At 37.3% G+C, this 20,447-nt stretch overlaps 1 protein-coding gene across 1 annotated transcript; it reads right to left on the minus strand.

Annotated features, from left to right (window-relative positions):
* Positions 1-19,225: 19,225 nt before the first annotated feature.
* LOC149188590 (putative LRR receptor-like serine/threonine-protein kinase At1g51860) lies at positions 19,226-20,075 on the minus strand. Its single transcript, XM_089413051.1, has 3 exons — positions 19,635-20,075; positions 19,421-19,547; positions 19,226-19,324 (listed from the first exon to the last, which is right to left on the minus strand). The coding sequence occupies exons 1-3, from the start codon at positions 19,909-19,911 to the stop codon at positions 19,249-19,251; spliced, it is 480 nt and encodes a 159-aa protein (XP_089269177.1). The 5' UTR covers positions 19,912-20,075; the 3' UTR covers positions 19,226-19,248.
* Between the last annotated feature and the right edge of the window lie 372 nt (positions 20,076-20,447).

Below are 20,447 nucleotides of genomic sequence, written 5' to 3' on the forward strand. Positions count from 1 at the left end.
CACACCAATGACTTCTTTGCCTTTTGGTAACTCAACCAAATCCCATGTTTTGTTTCTCTCTATGGCATTGATCTCCTCATCCATAGATTCTATCCATTTCTTATCTTTGATTACATCTTCGAAATGAATAGGATCATCAACATGAAAAAACAAGGAAAACAAAGAATTCATTCCTTCATCATAAATGTCACTTAGATTTCTAAATTTCTTACCTCGTTCACTTGGTGTGCAAGTGCTTGAAGATGCACTTGAATTTCCTCCTTGTGGTGTGCTTGGAGAAGCACTCTCATTGATCCTCAATGGTGTCCCTTGTTGTCCTTGTGTTGGCGCTGCTGTTTGGGGATGTATCTCAGCCACCTCCTCATCATCTTCATCATGAGAGAAACAGTTTTTAACATTCACTGTTTTCTCTATGCTTCCATCCCAAGCTTCTTCTTCAATGAATTGAACATCCCTGCTGACAAAGAACTTCTTGGTAGACGGAATGTACAGCCTGTAGGCTTTGGATTCATCACTGTATCCAATGAAGATGGATTTCTCCCCTTTGCTGTCCAACTTCCTCCTTAGCTGATCTGGTATGTGTGCATAGGCCACACATCCAAAAACTCTCATGTGGGTGACTCCTTGCTTTCTCCCACTCCATGCCTCTTCTGGCACTTTGTTCAAGACTGCTTTTGTAGGACACCTGTTCAATATATAAACTGCACAATGTACAGCTTCAGCCCAATACTCATTTGGAAAATGCTTTGCCTTCAACATGCTCCTTGCCATCTCCATGATGGTTCTGTTTTTCCTTTCAGCAACTCCATTTTGCTGCGGAGTGTACCGAGTTGTGAACTGTTTATGTATTCCATTTTCTCTACAAAACTTTAGGAATTCATTTGAGATATACTCACCTCCTCTATCAGTTCTCAATACTTTTATGTGCATCCCGCTTTGGTTCTCCACAAGTGCTTTGAAATTTTGGAATTTCTCAAAGACTTCACTTTTGTTCTTGAGGAAATATATCCAAGTCTTTCTTGTAAAATCATCAATGAATGTCAAAAAATATAGGCTGCCAGCTAATGATGGAGCTTGCATTGGTCCACACAAATCTGAGTGGATAATCTCTAAGGTGTCTTTGCCCTTATGCTCTTCCCTGATGGAAAACTTTCTCTGTGTTGTTTTCCCAAAATGCAGCCTTCACATAGGCTGTCCGGTTTCTCTATCAATGGTAATCCCTTTACCATTCCTTTTCTGCTCAATAAGTTTAGGCCTCCAAAATTTAGATGCCCGAATCTCAAGTGCCATAACCAGTTCTCATCCTTTGGCACGCTTTGGAAGGCCTCTTGGGTGACTGCTGCCGTTTCCCTTTTGTTCTTCATGTCTGCCCTGATCCGGAGAGGGAACATCCTGTTCCTTGTCATCTTCACTTCAGCAATGCATCTTTTGCTGGGTGGTATATCCATGATGGTGCATACATAATTTTTAAAGAAAACATTGTACCCCTTATGGACAAGATGTCCAATACTTAAGAGATTACATCTCATTCTGGGGACATAGTATACATCTGCTATGGTTTTCCTTTCTCCTTGCTTTGAAAATATTTTTACTTCTCCTTTTCCCATAACAGACACTTTACTATCAGTTCCTAGTGTGACTTCTGATTTCACATTCTGATCTAGAGCAGAAAAGAAAGCTATGTTTCCGGTCATATGGTTGCTGCAACCTGAGTCTAAAAACCATATGTCCTCACTATGTGTTTCAGCCATGTTACAAGCTAACAGGACATTTTCTTGACTGCTGTTTTCTCTTGTAACATTTGCATTTTGTATGTTGTTCTTATCATGTTGTTTCTTTCTACAATCACTAGCATAATGTCCATACTTTTTGCAATAACAGCATTGAACATTAGATTTATCATACCTTTGTCCTTGAGCCTGATACTGATCTCTTTGTTGGCTGCTGCCTTGACCTTGGTTCTGATTTGGATTGCTGCCTCTTCCTTGTGCATTTGATGGGCTGTTCCTTCCACCTCTGTTCTGGCTTCTGCCTCTTCCTCTTCGGTTTCCTCTTCCTTGACCTCTTCCTCTTCCAAAGGACATCTGGGTCTTGAAGGCTTGCTCAAGAGATGAGTTTTCATTCCTACTCAACCTCTGCTCATGTGTTATCAGTGATGCATGTAGCTCATCAACTGAATAGTTGAGAGATCCTTTGTCTCTTCAATGGTGGTGACTATGGCATCGAACCTTGAGGGTAAGACCCTCAATATTTTCTCCACAATCCTTCTATCTTCAATGGTTTCTCCATGAGTTCTCATTTGTGTGATTACACCAATCACATGAGTGAAGAATGAGTCAATGTTATCTGACTCTTTCATGTTCAAGTTCTCAAAATCCTTTCTCAGCAATTGTAGTTTTGCTGTCTTCACTCTCTCCATGCCTTGATAGGCTGTCTTAAGGGTTTCCCATGATTCATTTGCTGTCTTAGCTGCTTCTAACCTTGGAAATATACTCTGGTCTACTGCTAGATACAACAACACACGGGTTTTTGAATCCTTCTTCCTATTGCTCTTCAGCAGATCCTTCTCTCCCTGAGTTAATGCATTGAACTCAGTTTCATCTGCTGGTTCTTCAAAACCATCTTCAACTATTTCCCATAAGTCTTGGGAAGAAAGCAAGGCTTTCATAGTTATTGACCAGTAGTCATAGTTCTTCCCATTAAACTGTGGGAGCTGGGTATTAAACATACCCATACCAGTGCTTGTGCTGGCCATTCCTTGACTGTGTATTTAAAAAACACTGATTGTTTCTTTCAGCAGCAACACAAAGAAAAAACTTTGAGAAATACCTAAACCCTTCGTTGTCTGAGTCTTCTGTCTGCCTGAGAAGTTTTGCTGCAGCAACAACCTTCTCCCTTCAGCTTCTTTAACTTCTTTAAAGAGCCTGGACCAGCTCTGATACCACTGTTGGGTATTTTTGATGGGAAAAATACCAAAAACCAAACATTCAAACACACAAAGGCAATGCTCTGTTTACCTCCACAGGATCCTTTTGTGCACAGAGAGACTTAAAAAAAATTTCGCTGAGGAACAGAGTATTTTAACACCATAAAAGATTTCTATTCAATAAAGACAAAAAAAGCATTTACTGTGTATCCATATGAGAATTTACACTGCTGGAAAAATTCCCATTAACATTTACTGCTGTAAAAACATATTACTAACTGGTGTAAAAACTTCTTTTACATACTGCTGTAAAAACAAAATTTACACAGGCTTACAGAACACGCTCCACCATTTTCTTTATGCACTGCTGTGCAAAACCACACATGGTTTTTCTTACACCTCTGTTTTAAAAAAATGCCGCTCAACACATTACAACCCTGTTCTTGTCTTTTTACACACTGCTGTGTGTTTTTCCTTTTACTGCACCATCATCATCTTTTACGCTGCTGTAAAACACCTATGTATATTTCCTCCCGTGTGCCATACACATAATAATAAAAAGGTCAACGCACTAACAAAAACTTATTACATACGATTTTAAACTTTAATGCATGCCGTATATAGAAAATATAGAAAAGAACATATATAAAACGTGCCCATACCCATATGAAAAAGGTCCACCTAAATCTACGTAGCAACATTAAATTCATGACTTTTCTTCCACGGCGGTCAACCCAAAAATCAAACACTCCACGCAATAGTTTTAATTTGATGCACGTTCGTATGCAGCTTTGATGGATCAACGGTGGAGAGCGATGGAGTAAATCCGACGGTGGAGAAAGATATCGGAAGCCACTTTAATGCTGAGCTTTACCTCCCGATATGTCAGAGATGCTGATGTCAGGTGAGAGCCACGCGTCTTCACCAAATCACATCGGAGCCAAAAATACGGAAACTGCTTTTCGCTGGATGGTGGTGCGATATGCTCTGGGCGGTTTTGTGGTTTCGTTCGGTGGTTTTTGGAGTAGTACGTGCGCGTTGAAATTACATTTTCAACACACATGTGGTTTCGCCTGCCAAATAATTACTGTTAGTATGTACAAAAGCGTGGAGCTTTTTCTTATATAATTTGTAATGATTAAGTTCCTCACCCATCGAATGAGGTTTACTTCCTCTTCAGGTTGGCTTGAATCTATGGGTTGTCTCCCACATATGATTTCAAACAATACCACTCCAAAACTATACACATCACTTTTCTCCGTCAAAGTTTACACATCACTTTTCTCCGTCAAAGTTTGAGTAATGAAATACCTGTGAAAGACCCCACAAAGAATTAGGCAAACCAGCTCGATCATGGAAACAAAAACACTCAGTAATTGTAAATTGAGTGCCAGTTATATGTGATATGTACTCTGGATCGAAGTATCCTGCCGCTATGTTACCAGAAACGGTACGGGAGCATTTGTTTCTGAAGAAAAACGCAAAGAAAACGGAACGGTACGGAAACGAATGGTTTTTGACACAGTTTTCAAAGAAACGTTTGTTCTGGTTCATTTGTAACACTGGTCTCGTTCCAATTGGACGTTGAGCAGAATAAAAAAAGGGCAAAAGTTGGTTTTCCGAGAAACGTTGCTCTGGTTTGTTTGTAAGGTTGGTTTCATTGTAACGTTGAGTCGAATTTAAAAAAATGAAGGTAGGTTTTGTGGATAGTTTTTAGAGGCGGTTTCATGGTCTGCTGTATTTAGCGTAAAATTTCTTTAACAACATTATTTATTTAGGGATTTTGTTTGTTAAAATTATATTATTGGGATGTGTTGTGTTAATGTTTTAATTATTTTTTCTTAATTTTTGTGTTAGTTTTATTTAAAAGTGTATTTAGTGTAGAGTTTCTTATACAATTTTATTGTATTTAATATTTAAAAATTGTCTCTTTATATAAAACTATCAATTTATATGCACATAGTTACATTATATATTATTTTTATTATTATAAAGATTAATTATTATTATAATTATAAAGATTAATTACTATTATAATGGATTAACGATAAAGTTTTGAAAGTTTGATGGTATTTTTTTTTAGGTTTTGTTTAGTTGTAGCATTTCTGGTTTTCAACCCTTCTGCTTTTTCTATGCAAAATGTCAGTGGAGGGAGCAACACTTCTTTCTATAGCAAGACAATTAAAGGTAGTAGTAGTTCTAAACAACCCTCTACTTTTCGCTCAATTCCTTAATCCCAATGGAGCTCAATTCAATCTTCACCATCCTATTACGCAACTAGGGAAACTACATCCTAGTAGTTGCTTACCAAATAATACAATATAGCCCAAATTTGAGGTCTGCTCAAATAATATGGGAGAATATACACATGATATGCCAGATCATGTACTCATCTAGAAATTTCTAGGGATATGGCCTTCAAAAAAATCCCACTCTCACTAGGTCCAAATCAAGTGGAAATGGAAAGGTCAAATCAAGCTTGAATTCAATGCCAAAGGTTTCTTCACTATTAAAGGATCAAACATAGTTATTTGCGAATGACCTATGTAAGCAACACAAGCTTTGTTTCTCACCATGAATATTCGAGAATGGTCTATGTGAGCACTTTATTGGAGAATGCGGATGATGTATGCTTTGTTTTATGTTTTTCACATTTTTCTTGTTTTTTTTTCTCTCCTCGTTTCTTGAATGCGAAACCTCCAAACTTCGTTTTTCATCTCGTTGTCATTTCTCATTTCGTTCCCCGTTTCTCGTTTCTGGTAACATAGTCCTGCCATTCCTTTAACCGCAGTGATAACATGAGTGGCCTCACTATCGTCTATGATCCTTGAAAGACAAAAATCGGCCAGTTTTCCATTGAAATTGATGTCTAAAAGGATGTTGGTAGTCTTGATGTCCCTGTGAATTATCTTCCGGGTGCAACCCATATGGAGGTATTCCAATCCTTCAAACATAAATAACACCATGGTCACATTACATACGAATGAAACATCTGTATAGAAATATATATTTAGATCTATCGTAATGTTGAATTTAGATCCATGGATATAAATGAAATATTTGGATAAAAATTCCGTTTAACCACAGATTTAGTAAGCAGCTCGAGGAATAAAAAATTTTGCAATACAAACCCTTTTTAAAATGCAAATCTAAAAAAAAATCTAAACACTTGATTTCATCATTCGTATTTTTGCAAATAAATTTGTCCACTATAACATAGGGTGAGATCTACTTGCATGTACTACTTCAAGGAAATGTAATATGCAGCTCGTTTGGATCATAAACATCAAATTGCATAAAATGCTTAAGAGAGTAGTTACCCTGTGCTGTGTCTAATGCTATTTTGACTCTCTTTCTCCAGTTTAGTTGGGAAATGCGTGCACTATCACCTAGACAAGAAAACAAGCAGAAAATGGATGTTGGTACATTAATTATTTGTTGGGAATTTCTGGTAATTCCAAACAACAATGAACATAGAACAATGCTCTGTTTTATCAGAGGATCTTAACATAGGGAAGCTAAAAATTGTTTGGGAGAACAGAGTTTTCAACACACAAAACAAACTTTGTATTCATTAAATAAAACCGTTGTTACAAACTTCTTCCTCTCACAGAGGGATTACAACATGAACGCTTCAGTTCCTAAAAAAAATTTACTCTGTCTCTGCAGAAAATTTTACACTGTTGTGTGTAAAAATTTTCTTTACATTCATGCTACTGCATCTTCCATTAAAAAAACTTACACGCTGCTGTGTTTTTCACATTACATTGCATATAAAAAATATTAAGAAGAAATATATAAACAGCACCAAAGGCTATGATCCATTTTCCCTTAATGAGGTCGTTGTTCTTCACAATGGCGCCCTGCACTGCTGTGCATTACAAAACAACCGTTGTGTGTAATGCGCTGCTCTGTTCTTCCTTTTTTTTACTTCGCACTGTTGTGCGTTTCATTACACATACAACAACAAAAAATGATATTACCTATTACTTGTGCCATACTACCATGGATAAAAAAATAATAAAATTAAAACTTTACCAACGTTTACCTATCACATTAAATTCATTAATGTTTCACTGACAAAACTTGGCAGTCAAACAAGGTTTCACTTCACGTTAAGTCATGGTGCAGGCATGTACATCAACTCTGGTTCAATCGGACAGACATCAATCTTGATTTCAATCGGACGGTTGTCGAACCATATCGCAAGCCCTTTTCTGCTGAACTTTACGTTCCGGGAAAAACGCTATTTTGGAAATCTGCTCAGCGATGTGTCAATCGATGGATGTTATCGGTGACCCTCCGAGAAATACCATCAATGCGTGAAAGGCGGTGCGGGGAGGTACGTTGGCGGTTTTCTGTTGCACGGCAAATGTTGCAGTTGGAATTATATTTCAACACTCCCCTTTAATTTCAACTACTGGGTTATCAGTCATACCCATACATTTCCTCAAAAATTCAAAACTTTTCTGCCCCAATGGTTTGTTCAAAATATCAGCAACCTCCTCTTGAGTTCTGCAGTGTTGTAAAACAATTTCTCCACAGTTTACCAATTCCCTGATGTAATGAAACTTTGTGTCAATTTGTTTCGTTCTCTTAGAAAACACAACATTATTGGACAATGCAATCGCTGAGCTATTGTCACAAAAAAAAATTACAGTTCTTTTTGTTTGCTCTTGGCATAAACTCTTTAACATCCTTTTCATCCAAATTGCTTGACATGCTGCTGCTGTAGCTGCCACGTATTCTGCTTCTGTTGTAGACAATGCTACAATAGGCTGTTTTTAGAAGCCTATGAAATGGCTCCTGAAACATGATCTTCATCAAATAATGATTGTTAATATAATTCAGCAAGAATTTCATAAGGACCTGTTCACTAATAGCTTCAACGAAAATGATCAAGAATTACAAGCTTCCCCTAACTGTATGCATCGTCTCCTTTTGGCAAAGTCTTCTAAAAAAAAGCTTAAATTGGCTGGAGAGCTCAATGAACTTTCGGACTGTATTTCCTTCCTTCTCCATACTTGTGTAACTTTCTTCTTTTGCATGGTTCTAGCTTGTGTAAGAGCCCATGTTAAGTTACAATCGCATGCCATATGACCAATGTTATGACACTTGAAGCATTCTACATTGTTCATGAATAAGATTTCATAATTTCTTCCTGTAAAATTGTTTCTTGGAGGTTGTCGGAGACTATAACATCTATCTCTATGAGATACTTTACAGTCTTTTGCCATATGACCAAAGTTTGAACAAAAATAACAATAACCAAAAAATGAACTTTGGTACCTAGGAGATGGAGGTTTCCTTGATGTACTTTTGAAGTCCTTCTGCCTTGAGATCCTTTAATGATAACCATTGCCTCTTGCCTTTTTGATATCATCTACATCTTTTTTTGGACCTGGTTTTCTACTCGGAGCAAGATTTCTTCTTGGAATAAGATTTTTTCTATTGTAGCCTTGATTTTTCTCCTTGCCTTTGCTGAAACTAGGAGCATCACAATTTTTTCGAGCTTCTTCACATCTCTTTTGGTTAAAGCATTTTTATTCTTGTTTGAGGGTTCACCTGCATACCCGAGTCTTGATTTATCAGATGGAAATCTGTGATAGCTGAACATATCATCTAAGGCTTGAGAGCTCTTCAGGATTTTGTTCATCCCTTCAACCCTTTTTCTGAGGAGGACAATCTCTTCTTCCAATCTTTCACACTCATTATTCTTCTTTGCTTGTTGTTCCTCAGTTTCTTCCTTGCTACAAGTAGCTTCAACTGCTACTATTTTAAGGGAATGATATCTGACTTCATTATGAAAATTTCTTCATTCTTTGCTTGACATCTCTCCATTTTCTTCTCAGCTCCTTGTGCCTGTTTCGTGGCTTCTTGTAATTGATACTTAAGGGATGAGAACTCTACCTTGTACTGACCAATCTCTTCTTCAAGTTTGTTCACGCTCTTGTGCCTTTGTTCAAGTTGACTTGACAAGGTATTTTCCTGCTTCTTTGTTTTATTCAATTGATTTGTCATGGATATGACTTCTTCATGATGCTTCTTTTTGCTTTGATGAAATTCCTTCTTAAGTTTGGCAAGCTTTTCATCCCTTTCTTGTACTTGAAGCTTGATGAGGTCAACTTTCTTCCTTGTTTGATCTTGGTTACCAACTGGAGCTATCTTCTTAAGTGCCTCATTTTCCTTTTTCAAATTGTTAATCTCTTCCATGGCAGTCATAAGTTGAGCGAGGAGTTCTTCTACAAAGTCCTTTTCATTCTTTTCATCTTCTAGGTCTGCTTCAGCCTTGATGTCATCATTCTCATTTTCAGCTTCTATCATGGTTTCAAGATCTCCTTCTTGATTGATGGTCATGGTCAGTGCTCCTTTTGAGTGAAGGTTATGAAGTTTTTCCCATATATCCTTTGCTGATGAATGTTTTCCTAGATTCTTCTTTACAGAATTAGGTAGTCCATTCAAGATTGTCTTTGCTGCTTTTACATTGTACTCTTGGGATTCTTTCTCCATTTTGCTATCATCAATCACTAATTCCCAAATTTCAATTCCTTGAGATTGTAAGAAAGTCCTCATTCTTGATTCCCATATATTAAAGTTCCCATTGAGTCTTGGAGCCTCATCAAATTGATTGTCTTCTATTTTAGTAGTAGAGGGAGACACATCCTTAGGAGGATTGGAGACTTTCTTCCTTGACCTCACCATTTTGCTCTAAATGTCGACCTTCAAGTTGTTAAGCTGTGAATAAAGGAACTGGGCTCCAACCATTCTTGCACTCTTAACTGCGCTTCAAAATACTTGACTGTAACACAAAAACTAACTTGAGAAATACCTTGGATTTTTTTTACTGAGTCTTCACTCTGTTGGAGAAGCTGTTGCAGCAAGAAATCCTTCCTTCAGCTTCTTTGACACCTTCAAAGAGCCTGGACAAGCTCTGATACCATGTTGAGAATTTCTGTTAATTCCAAACAATAATGAACATAGAACAATGCTCTATTTTATCACAGGATCTTAACACAGGGAAACTAAAAATTGTTTGGGAGAACAAAGTTTTCAACACACACAACAAAATTTGTATTCATTAAATAAAACTGTTGTTACAAACTTCTTCCTCTCACACAGGGATTACAACAGGAATGCTTCAGTTCCTCAAAAAAAAATTACTCTCTCTCCAGAAAATTTTACACTGCTGTATGTAAAAATTTTCTTTACATTCATGCTGCTGCATATTCCATTAAAAAAAACTTACATGCTGTTACCTTTTTCACACTACATTGCATATAAAAAACATTAAGAAGAAATATATAAACAGCACCAAAGGCTGTGATCTTTTTTCCCTTAATGAAGTTGTTGTTCTTCACAATGGCACCCTGCACTGTTGTGCATTACAAAACAACTACTGTGTGTAACGCGTTGCTATGTTCTTCCTTTTTTTTACTTCTCACTGCTGTGCGTTTCATTACACATACAACAACCAAAAATGACATTACCTATTACTTGTGCCATACTCCTGTGGATAAAAAAAATAATAAAGTTAAAACTTTACCAACATTTACCAATCACATTAAATTCATTAATATTTCACTGACAAAACTTAGCGGTCAAACAAGGTTTCACTGACAAAACTTAGCAGTCAAACAAGGTTTCACTTCACATCAAGTCATGGGTCAAGTATGTACATCAACCCAAAAATAATAAAATTAACACTTTATCAACATTTACCAATCACATTAAATTCATTAATGTTTCACTGACAAAACTTGGCAGTCAAACAAGGTTTCACTTCACGTCAAGTCATGGTGCACGTATGTACATCAACCTTGGTTCAATCGGACGGACATCAATCTTGATTTCAATCGGACGGTTGTCGAACCATATCACAAGCCCTTTTCTGCTGAACTTTATGTACAGGGAAAAAAATTGTTTTGGAAATCTTCTCAGCCACATGTGGATCGATGGATGTTATCGCTACCCCTCCGAGAAATACCATCAATGCGTGAAAGGCGGTGCGGGGAGGTACGTTGGCGGTTTTCTGCTGCACGGCAAACGCTGGAGTTGGAATTATATTTCAACATTATTCAAGAGTTGGAATTATATTTCAACATTATTCAACTCTCACCTGCTAAACAAACATATTTTAAAACAATATATTTACCGTAAAGATGGTCTCTGAGACACCCGCTGGACATGTACTCGTAGATCAGCATAAGTGCTCTAGATTCACTACAGTATCCGAGTAGAGATACCAAGTTCCTATGATGGATTCTTGAAAGAAGATCAACCTGTTATCAACTCAACCCAACGTCATTAAAGACACCAAGTTTTCTCTCGTGTATTTTTAAAGAAGATCATACATGAAATTTACAACAAAGATTTCAGTAGATTATGTTTATACGATTTTTTGAAATATCATAGAAGATTAATGAAACCAAAAGAATATGAAAATTGCATTTCTAACAAAAACATCCTTTAACTATATTACATTGTTTAAGAAAATAAAAATTACCTCATTTAAAAATTCGTTGATTCCTTGTTTAGAGAACAATGATAGCACTTTCACAGCGACATCTTTTCCATCGGGCAGTTGACCAAAGAATACCCATCCAAAACCTCCTCGTCCGATCTTATGACTGAAGTTTTGTGTGGCAGCCGCGATGTCATCTAGAGTGAAGGCATGTGACTTTGTTGGATTGGGCACCATAACCATTGAATAATCTGCATCCATTCATCCAAGTCACTGATACTTCTGCAAGCAAAATCTCAGGCCGTTTCATTATAAGATTATAGCTGTTTATCACATTATTGTATTTCTAAGCCTGACCTGGGTTCAGGACAGATTGCTCCCCTACGATACTGATCGGATCACGCTCCTTTCTCGGTAATTTCTTGCGATAAAAAACAGTGCCTACTATCAAAGCTAGAGCGATGATTAGAATTCCGCTAAGAGTTGCTCCCAAGACAACTCCCAATTTGTTGAAATCATAATTTCAACGCAACGGCAACATCGCCAGAATCCGTTCAGCATACACGCCTGGAACTTCTCGGACCAGCTTTCCGATGAAGGAATAATCCGGCAAGGAGCTCCGAGAAAATATGGAGCTGACACGTGGTTTACCACTGACGTAACGCAACGTAAGTTTCTCGGGAGGTATTGTTCAGTCACATGATGTCTTCCGATATTGTTGTCAGCCGTCCGATGGGGCTCTTCGTTCTCCGCCGTCGATCTCCGAAGATGCAGTCAGCCCGCATCAAATCAATGTTTGCGTGGAGTGAAAACTCAAATCTGTTGACCGCCACTCCTACCTGCATACGAGCCTGCAACGATTTAAATGCTTGCGTGGAGTAAAAACAAGTTGGGTTGACCGCAGGTTTTATTAACGCATTTAATAAATTGTCATAGTGGTGGATAGAACTCTTAAGTTTCTTTTACGGCATGTAAATTTAATGTTTGTTCTTTGGGAGTCGTAGTTTTTTTTTGCATTATGTTTTAGCGTTAAATACATATATAACAAGGCAAAAATAAAGTGTGCTCTGGGGTTGTTATATGTGGACTATTGTAAAAGGAATAGAGGGGGCAGCGTAGGTTACATATATGGTAAATTGTAAAATGCACAGTGTGCATGGTGAAAAGAAGAACGCATATGAGAGTGCGTAAAAATAGTTTTTGCTGCAGCGAAAAAAACTATGTTGACTTGCAAGAAAACTATTGTGATGCACAGACGTGCATAAGTGAATGTGAATGTTTTTATGCGTAGACCTCTGTTGATTTTGTAAAGAAAAAAATGCACAGCAGTGCGAAGAAATTACATGGAACAGGTTGTAATGTTTTTGTGAGACATAGTAAAACAGAGGAGTAGCAAAAACCATGTGTGGTTTTGCACAGCAGTGCATAAAGAAAATGGTGGAGCGTTTTTTTTGTAAGTCTGTGTAAAAATTTGTTTTACAACAGTAATGTAAAAATGGGTTTTACAGCAGTAAACCCAGCTCAGTAAATTCTGAGGAGACAGAGTAGTTTTTTATTGGTTGAAATTTTTGTGGTGAATCCCTCTCAGCAAAGAGGATGAAGTTTGTATCAGGCTTTATATTGTAATCAATAGAAATATTTTTATGGCTGTGTAATAGACTGTTGAGTCATTTTGTTTTTAAGAGGTTCCCTGTGCAAAGATCCTGGAACAAAGGAAACAGAGCATTCCTCTGTTGTGTTTATATGTTTGGTTTTGGTATTTCCCCATTGAAAAATACCCAACAGTGGTATCAGAGCTAGTCCAGGCTCTTTGATGGTGACAGAGCTGGTTCAGGCTCTTTAAAAGTGTCAAAGAAGCTGAAGGAAGGTGTGGTTGCAGCAGTCTAACTTCTCCAGTAGTGTGAAGACTCAGCCAAAAGGGTTAAGGTATTCCTCAAGCTTTCCTTTCTGTTACTGTTAAAGGAACAATCAGTGATTTAAAAGAAAACACAGTCAAGTATTTGAAGCCTAGATAAGAATGGCAAGGTCAAAGAAGAAAGCCTCTAAGCCTGCTAAAAATGTGTCTCCCTCCTCTACTAAAATAGAAGGCAATCCATTAGAATACATTCTATTTGAAACCCCAAAGTTTGATGGAAACTTTGATGTATGGGAAATAATGATGAGGGCTTTCCTAGTGTCTGAGGGGATTGAAGTCTGGGAGTCAGTGATTGATGAAAGCAAAATGCATAAAGAATCCATGGAGTATGATGCACAAGCAGCAAAAATAATCATGGATCGACTCCCTGATTCTGTGAAGAGGAATCTAGGAAAGTATACATCAGCAAAGGATATATGGGACAGACTGCATGACCTTCATGCAAAGGGAGCACTGACCATGAAAATGAGTCAAGAAGAAAGTCATGAACCCATCATAGAAGCTGAGAATGAAAAGCTTGACCTCATCAAGCTTCAAGTAAGAGAAAGGGATGAAGAGCTTACCAAGCTTAAGAAGGAGCTGGATCAATGCAAGAAGAAACATCATGAAGAAGTCATATCCATGACAAATCAGCTGAATAGTGCAAAGAAGCAGGCAGATGCCTTGACAAGTCAACTTGAACAAAGGCACATGAGAGTGAATAAGCTTGTGGAAGAGATTGGACAGTACAAGGTAGAGGTCTCCTCCCTTAAGTCCGAACTACAAGAAGCCAGGAAGCAGGCATAAGGAGCTGAAAAGAAAATGGAGAGCAGTCAAGCAAAAATCTCCAAAATGAAGACAGATGTTATCTCCTTCAAAATAGTAGCAGCTGAAGCTACTCGTAGCAAGGAAGAAACTGAGGGACAACTAGCAAAGAAAAATAATGAATGTGAAAAGTTAGAAGAAGAGATTGTCCTCCTCAGGAAGAAGGTTGAAGGGCTGAACAAAATAATGAAGAGCTCTCAAGCTCTGGATGACATGCTCAGCTATCACAGATCTCCATTTGATAAATCAGGATTTGGGTATGTAGGCGAACCCTCAAACAAGGATGAGGATGTTTTAAGCAAAGGAGATGTGAAGAAGCCAGAAAGAAGGTATGATGCTCCTAGTTCCAGCAAAGGCAAGGAGAAAAATGAAGGCAGCAATAGAAGAAATCCTGCTCCAAGTAGAAAATCAGCTCCAAGAGGAAATGTAGCTCATGGCAAAGAGGCAAGAGGCAATGGTGATCATCAAAGGATCTCAAGGCAGCAAGGCTTCAGAAGTACATCAAGGAAACCTCCATCTCCCAGGTACCAAAGTTCATTTTATGGTTATTGTTATGCTTGCTCAAACTTTGGTCATAAGGCAAAAGACTGTGGAGCATTTCATGGAGATAAATGTTGTGGTCTTCGACAACCTCCAAGAAACAATTTTAGAAGAAATCATGAAATGTCATTCATGAACAATGTTGAATGTTTCAAGTGTCATAACATCGGGCATATGGCACGAGATTGTAACTTGACATGGGCTCTTACACAAGCTAGACCCATGCAAAAGAAGAAAGTTACACAAGTATGGAGAAGAAAAGAAATACAATGTGAAAGCCCCTTAAGCAACGCAGCTGATCTAAGTTTGTTTTGAGAAGAGTCTGCTAAAAGAAGACAAGCACACATTAAAGGGGAGCTTGTAATTTTTGTTTGCTGAACTGTATTAACAGTCATTTGTTGATGGAGGATGTATTGCAGCGCAGCAGTTGCAAATGAAATCTTTGTTAATCCCTCTGAAAGGTAATATGCAGCAGTGATGAAATCAGCAATGTTTTTGCTTTGTGTTTATGCAATATGCACATAAATGCATAAAGAAGAAAAGGTGGCAGCGCTCAAATGTAAAGAGCAGCAACGAGATAAGAGAAAAATGCAAAGCATGGAAACCCTCACAGTAGTGGGAAGACAAAATACAAAACAGCAGTTTGGAAATTTTTATTGGAGCACATGGATTAGAATGAACAACAGTTTGAAATTTTTTGTGGTGCACATGCATTGAAATGCATAGCAATGGAATGTAGTTTTCCTTTTATGCAAGGTGAGAGAATATACTCACAGCAGAGTGAGTATAATACACAGCAGATTGAAATGTTTTCTATTGGGAATGAAAATGCAAAGCAGTGAGAAGAAAATGAGAAGAAGGCAAAACGCAGCAGAACGTAAATGCCCAGTGGCTGAGAATGCAATGAAATTCTTTCACACAGCAGTAAAAAAAATGTAATGTTTTTTTTATGCAATGCAGCATGCAAAGAAATGCATAAAGAAAAACAAGGACAACAGATTTTTAATGCACACTGGATGTATAAGAATGTGTGTGGCAGCAGAAAGCCAAAGGAATTGCACAGTAGTGCATTGTGTAAAAAAAATGAAGACTAAGATTGTGTGAAGCAAGGGTGCATAAGAAAAGGCAGCAGCCTGTGTTATTTTTTGTGGAGAATGAAGTGCCAAGAGTATGGGCACAGCAGTATGATGAAACAAAAGGTAGCCACAGTGCAAATTACAGAGGCAACGCAGCAGCAAATAAAAACCCAGGGATGACAGTCTATGGTTATGGGTATGGACAGCAGTGAATAAAAAAATGCAGCAGCAAGAAGTTTTGAATAGCAGCACATGCAAAAGAAATTTTCCTTACAGCAGTAAAGGTAAATGTAATGAATTTGTTGTTCATTGAGTTGAAATGCAATATATGCAACAGCAGTGAATGTAAGAAATATTTACACACAGCAGTGTAAATTTGTAAGGTGGGACAGAGTAATTGTTCCAGAAAAGACAGAGTATTTTGTCTTTGAAGAATGCACAGCAATGTAGAGTTTGCAAAGAAATGTAAGTGAAGTGCAGCAACACAACAGCAAGTGTAGACACAGCAGTGTGGGGTAGACGTAGCAAAGAAGATGGCACAACAGTGCAGCAGAGAATATGCAGTAGCATAAAAGAACAATGTAATGAGTTTGCACACACAGCAGTGCAATGATTGTTTGTTTTGGAACTGCATTTGAGGCAGTCATTTGGTGAAACCCTTTGTTAAAGAGGAAGGTGCTTTTCAGCACATTGTCATTAGTGAATCCCTCTGTCATGAGGAAGGTGCTCTTAAGCACAGTCACATGGTGAAACCCTCTGTTAAAGAGGAAGGTGCTCTTCAGCACATTGTTATGGTGAATCCCTCTGTCATGAGGAAGGTGCTCCTAAGCACAGTTTCAGGTTAATCCATCTATTAAGAGGAAGACAACTTTGTTTGTTTATGAACTGCATCAGAAGCAGTTGGTGAATCCCTCTATGTGAGGAAGATACTTTTGTAACATCAGTGTTGGGGAATCCCTCCATGTGAGGAAGTGTTTGGGTAAGATTGAATGCCCAGCTGTTGAAATTAAAGGGGAGTGTTGAAATCGTAATTTCAACGCAGCGGCAACATCGCCAGAATCCGTTCAGCATACACGCCTGGAACTTCTCGGACCAGCTTTCCGATGAAGAAATAATCCGGCAAGGAGCTCCGAGAAAATATGGAGCTGACACGTGGTTTACCACTGACGTAACGCAACGTAAGTTTCTCGGGAGGTATTGTTAAGTCACATGATGTATTCCGATATTGTTGTCAGCCGTCCGATGGGGCTCTTCGTTCTCCGCCGTTGATCTCCGAAGATGCAGTCAGCCCGCATCAAATCAATGTTTGCGTGGAGTGAAAACTCAAATCTGTTGACCGCCACTCCTACCTGCATACGAGCCTGCAACGATTTAAATGCTTGCGTGGAGTAAAAACAAGTTGGGTTGACCGCAGGTTTTATTAACACATTTAATAAATTGTCATAGTGGTGGATAGAACTCTTAAGTTTCTTTTACGGCATGTAAATTTAATGTTTGTTCTTTGGGAGTCGTAGTTTTTTTTTGCATTATGTTTTAGCGTTAAATACATATATAACAAGGCAAAAATAAAGTGTGCTCTGGGGTTGTTATATGTGGACTATTGTAAAAGGAATAGAGGGGGCAGCGTAGGTTACATATATGGTAAATTGTAAAAATAGTTTTTGCTGCAGCGAAAAAAACTATGTTGACTTGCAAGAAAACTATTGTGATGCACAGACGTGCATAATTGAATGTGAATGTTTTTATGGGTAGACCTCTGTTGATTTTGTAAAGAAAAAAATGCACAGCAGTGCGAAGAAATTACATGGAACAGGTTGTAATGTTTTTGTGAGACATAGTAAAACAGAGGAGTAGCAAAAACCATGTGTGGTTTTGCACAGCAGTGCATAAAGAAAATGGTGGAGCGTTTTTTTGTAAGTCTGTGTAAAAATTTGTTTTACAACAGTAATGTAAAAATGGGTTTTACATTAGTAAACCCAGTTCAGTAAATTCTGAGGAGACAGAGTAATTTTTTATTGGTTGAAATTTTTGTGGTGAATCCCTCTCAGCAAAGAGGATGAAGTTTGTATCAGGCTTTATATTGTAATCAATAGAAATATTTTTATGGCTGTGTAATAGAGTGTTGAGTCATTTTGTTTTTAAGAGGTTTCATTCCTCTGTTGTGTTTATATGTTTGGTTTTGGTATTTCCCCATTGAAAAATACCCAACACAATTGGCTCTTCTTAGAAATTGGCAAAGGCTTAAATAGGTTAGGGTTACCAGAGTAGCTGCAGCACATTTGAAAAAAAAAAATTTCCATGAACGCGGGGCAATAAGATCAGTTATAATTTCAATTTTAGATGTATGTGAAGATGCTACGCTAGTATAGAAAAGATGAAAGGAAATTCTGAACCTCAAAATCTTAAAAGGAGATTTGTGAGAATGTAATAGTATTTTATTACTTCATTTTCAATGAATTGTTGATAAATTTGTTGAAAAGTTGTGCAGGAATCACACCGCTGAAATTGTTATTTTCTATAAACCTGTCATAAGGAACATTGCCGCAATATGTTAGAGATTAATTCTTTTAATTTGAACAAGGCCTGTGAATATTTAATAGATACAAGAAATGCAGAAAACATTTCGGTGAACGATACTGGTTAATTCTTTTAATTGACAATGACAATAATAATGGGAGAGAGTGGAACTTACAACTCTTTAAGGTTTTTGAGTTCAGATAGCCACTCCGGAACGCTACCACTAAGGTTGTTGTTTTGTAGATACCTAAATAATAAGTAAAGTAAATAAGCTGCAATTTCTTTACGTAAAATAATGATGAAAATCAGTTGTGTGAAAATACATAACTAAGAACGTGAACATTTTTTGTTGGGAATTAACTTACAATCGCTCTAAGAATGCTAAATTGGAGAAATTCGGCAACGATCCCATTAGATGATTATTGTCAAGTGACCTGGCAATTTCAACACTAGGAACCAGTGAATGCTCTTTTCCACCATAGTATTCAGATTATAGACAAATCGTGTTAGGCGTTGTCTACTTACGTCACAAATTTGATGGGACTGCTAAATTTTTGCTGGGTAAAAGAAATTTCAAATTTTAAGAAATCAGAATGCAGTCTTTAAATTATTTTTTAAATGGTGGAAATGGATTAACATTATTAAGAATTTTGGACACTCAAAATCTTAAAATTTACAAATATAATTTAAATTTTCAAAAATTTATATAAAATCAATTTTCATTCTGTGAATTTAAATTTTCAAAAATTTATATAAAATCAATTTTCATTATTTTCTAAACTAATTTGTGTTATATTTTTAATTGTGGAAATGGATTAGCATTATTAAAAATCCTGGACACCCAAAATCTTAGAATTTACAAATATAACTCAAATTTTCAAAAATTTCTACAAAATCAGTTTTCATTATTTTCTAAACTAATTTGTGTTGCTTTAGACTAGGCTAAACATATTTTTTGCATTCTTGTAAGGGTTACATAAAGTATAGAGCCATAAACGAAGAATTTTGTTTACATGTTAATTAATGCTGTCAACTGTCCAATATCCGCAGGTATAGATCCCGTGAGATTCCTTCCCGACAAATTCCTGATAACATTAGATATATCATAAGTTATAACAATTTCGGAACAGTGAGCTCAATTTGAGTAACTCTAAACAAACCAATAAAACAAGTAAACTTACAATTCCGAAATTCTTATGTCGGAAGAGCTGTTGTCACAGCTAATTCCTTCCCAGTGGATCAAATAGCAAGGATCGGATATCCAATTTATTATGCCAAATTTACTTTTGATGGCGATAAGGGCTTCAACTGCAGCTTGAAAAGAACTTGATTAAACATTGAAGTATAATTTCAGTAATATATATGGGTAATGGGGAGTTTGGTTAGGGCACTTACCATCTTTCGAATATGTTGGCGGTTGCGTATCGATCACCCAGTAATACTCAAAAGCGTTGATTATAGGTGCAAGGGTAGAGCTATTGGCCTTGTCTAGCACAAATGTGAAGTTAGATGTCGAAATATCATTAGTTTGGAAAGCAAGCTCTACAGCAGAGTAATTTAGCACCAACGAAACGATGTCAGGCGTTCGATATACGTCATTTATCTTGACAGAAAAGGATCTGGATTCGGGCTTATTTAGTGTCTCGATCTCTGCAAAATGCAGTAACAACATTGTTTTCTTCCCTGGGACCGAACCTAAATGAAATCGAATTTTATTGGATTCCGAGCTGTTTACAACCCACGCCGTTTTCAGGACAGCATATGGAGGAAAATCATCGGTATTGTCGGATGAAATGGGATGTGTGGTAGTTACAGCCACCACAAGATTTTTATTAACGGGAGGAGGTGGTGGTGTCCAGATGCGGTCGAAGTTGTCGCCAGGATACCTGCGAAATACACATATAATCAGCTGAATAATTTAAATATTACAAACGCATTAATGTATCAAAATTGGCCTTCACAAATCTATCTCCTTTCGGTACTATCGGTGTGAAGCGTTTCGCTTAAATCCCGTAACCTTTATTAACCATTATAAGAAAACCACGACATAAAACCACAAGTATCGGCTATAAGTGGTAAACTGTGTTAAATTTGGGCATGTCAGCTCTCTCTGTGAAAGGTTTTGTTTAAATCTCATAACTCCTTGGAACTATTACAAAAAATACCACGAAATTAAAGCACAGTACTCGGTTATAAGAACTGAATAAC

The sequence above is a fragment of the Pinus tabuliformis genome, chromosome 3_1 (genome assembly GCF_031772625.1).
Source record: "Pinus tabuliformis cultivar Carrire ecotype Pingquan chromosome 3_1, CPIR1, whole genome shotgun sequence".
NCBI classification, from domain to species: domain Eukaryota; kingdom Viridiplantae; phylum Streptophyta; class Pinopsida; order Pinales; family Pinaceae; genus Pinus; species Pinus tabuliformis.